Genomic DNA, 2,281 nt, shown 5'->3' on the forward strand with positions numbered 1-2,281 from the left:
ACCCCTGCTGGCCTGGAGAAAGACCCTGGAGTCCTGGATGGAGCCACTGAGCTGCTGGGGCTGGGGGGGCTACTCTATAAAGCCCCCTCTCCCCCAGAGGTGGACCATGGTCCTGAGGGGACCCTTGCATGGGATGCAAGCGATCAGACCCTAGAGCCTGGACCAGGGGGCAGGACCCCTGAGGTGGTGCCACCTGACCCAGGGGCTGGGGCAAATCCCTCTTCACCTGAGGGGCTACTAGAGCCTTTGGCTCCAGATTCTCCAATAACTCTGCAATCCCCACATATTGAAGAGGAGGAGACCACCTCCATAGCTACAGGGAGAAGGGGCTCCCCTGGGCAGGAGGAGGAGCTTCCCCAAGGGCAACCACAGAGCCCAAATGGCCCCCCCAGCCCTTCAGTGGGAGAGACTCTGGGGGATGGAATCAACAGTTCTCAGACCAAACCTGGGAGCCCTAGCCCCCCTGCACACCCTTCCTTGCCAGGTAGGTTGCCTGATCAGCTGGAAAATCAAGGCTGGGGGATGGTAAGGAGGTGGCTGTGTGGGGAAGAAGTGGGGGTGGAGAGTAGGGATGTGTATGGAGGAGTTAGGGGTTTGGAAAGAAGGAATGGGGATGTGGTGAAGAAGATGAAGGAAAGTAGGGAGGGAGAAGCTCAGTGGCTCTGGAGGAAAAATAGGGGCAAGGTTTCAGGGGGTGGGTTGAGAAGACTGGATTTTGTGGGAGAGAGTCCCTTTTTCTTCTCCCGGTGGGCTTTTGGTTACCAGGGTCCTTCCTTCAGGACTTGGGGAGGACACCAGGCTTCTTGGTTCTAAGATCTTTCTGTTTTGTTCTAGATGAGAGTGGGGTTTCTGGGTTTAATGAATGATGCTAGGTTCTGGAGCCAAGTGCAGAGTGCTTTCAGAGGAATGGTAGACATGCAGGGCCTAGGATTGTGTCTCTGATAGTCAGAAACTTAAGAGGCTTGCATTTCTTCCCAGTTCTACCTAGCACAGTGCCTCTCCCAGGTTGTGACCAGGGTCTTAGGGCTTATATAACCACCTGAGTCCAGGGGAACCTCCCCATACATTATTGCTTCCTTTTCCCCTTGCTACCTTTGGGTGGTTGCATTTGTTTTTGTTGATAAACTATAAATTCTTGAAAGGGATGTTACCTGTATTTCCTTAACTCCCAACCATTGGGATAGAAAGCTGGTGGGAAGGTAGGATTGTTTTTCATGGAGAATAGCTGCAGCCCGCCCCCCCCCCTTAGTGCAGAGCTCGAGGTAACCCTGAGAGGGGCCTCAAGAAGCCACAGGCACGCGAGTTTTCCCTTTCAGTTTTGAGTAAGTTCTTCCCCAGGAATGGAGGCGGGGGTTGAGCCAGGGAGGGGGTGGTGAGGGCAGGCTCAAGAATTAGGCTGCTTTCTGCTTCCTTTGCAGGAGATGGCCTGACTGGGAAGGCGAGTGAGAAGCCGCCTGAGAGGGTGAGGGGGGAGGGGATTGGAAGGAGTCTGGTTCCCCCTATAGCTCTGGGAAGGGCAGACCCTTCATTTTCCCTCCCAGATGTTGTTCTGTGGAGAGTGTATGTGAGGAGAGTTAGGAGGAGGGAGGGAGCACTTGTGTCTATTGCTTCTTAAGGAGAAAGTCCAGCCTCCTTTTCTCCCCTCCTCCTAAGGGCTGGGCCCAGGGTCCCTACTCTCTCTCCCCCTCCCATCTCTGTACACCCCCCAAACCCTGTACTAGTGCAGCTGGCCCTTTAGCCTGCCCCTGGTGTCAGCTTTCCTCCCCATGTTTCCAAGGTGCAGAAGAGAAGCGAGCGCGTTAGAAGAGTAGAGCCTCCAAAACCTGAGGTTGTGGATTCCACTGAAAGCAGTGAGTAGGACTTGAAGTGTGACCGGGTGGGATGTAGCCGGCATGGATCTCCCAGCTCCTGTGGTGCTGCACACCATGCAGAATGTGAAGCACCTATCTCTGCCCTGGATTGGCATGGGAACCTGGGGCAGTGGGGGAAATTGAAAACAAGAGCAGTGAGAATGGAGTTTCCTGTTTCAACTCTGCCATCCCTGTCCCCGAATCTTCTCACTTGGATCCCTACCTTCCCCTCCCTAGGACATTACAGAGTAACTAAGGGATGGTGACACCAGTAGCTTGAGATTCCAGTGTAATAGGGGCAGAGTGGAAAGCCAAGAACCATGGGGATTGGGGATCCCAGGATCAGCTGAACTACCTGCAGGTCAGGTGATGGCTGGAGGCCTGGTCCCTTAGCCTTTTCTCCCCACGCACCACCGCCCCCCCCCCCCCCC

The 2,281-nt window shown here is 54.9% G+C and overlaps 1 protein-coding gene across 1 annotated transcript in view; it reads left to right on the forward strand.

The window, feature by feature from the left end:
• Nucleotides 1-3: 3 nt before the first annotated feature.
• Nucleotides 4-2,281, forward strand: part of LOC104982299 (zinc finger MYM-type protein 3-like) — a gene marked incomplete at its 5' end in the record, with an annotated part of 10,471 nt that continues 8,193 nt past the window's right edge. Inside the window, 3 exons of the mRNA XM_010831653.1 lie at nucleotides 4-484; nucleotides 1,419-1,462; nucleotides 1,784-1,857. Of these exons, the coding sequence (XP_010829955.1) occupies nucleotides 4-484; nucleotides 1,419-1,462; nucleotides 1,784-1,857 (599 nt within the window). The remainder of the gene's footprint in view (nucleotides 485-1,418; nucleotides 1,463-1,783; nucleotides 1,858-2,281) is intronic.

This window comes from Bison bison, unplaced genomic scaffold (assembly GCF_000754665.1).
Source record: "Bison bison bison isolate TAMUID 2011002044 unplaced genomic scaffold, Bison_UMD1.0 scf7180017860055, whole genome shotgun sequence".
Classification (NCBI taxonomy): domain Eukaryota; kingdom Metazoa; phylum Chordata; class Mammalia; order Artiodactyla; family Bovidae; genus Bison; species Bison bison.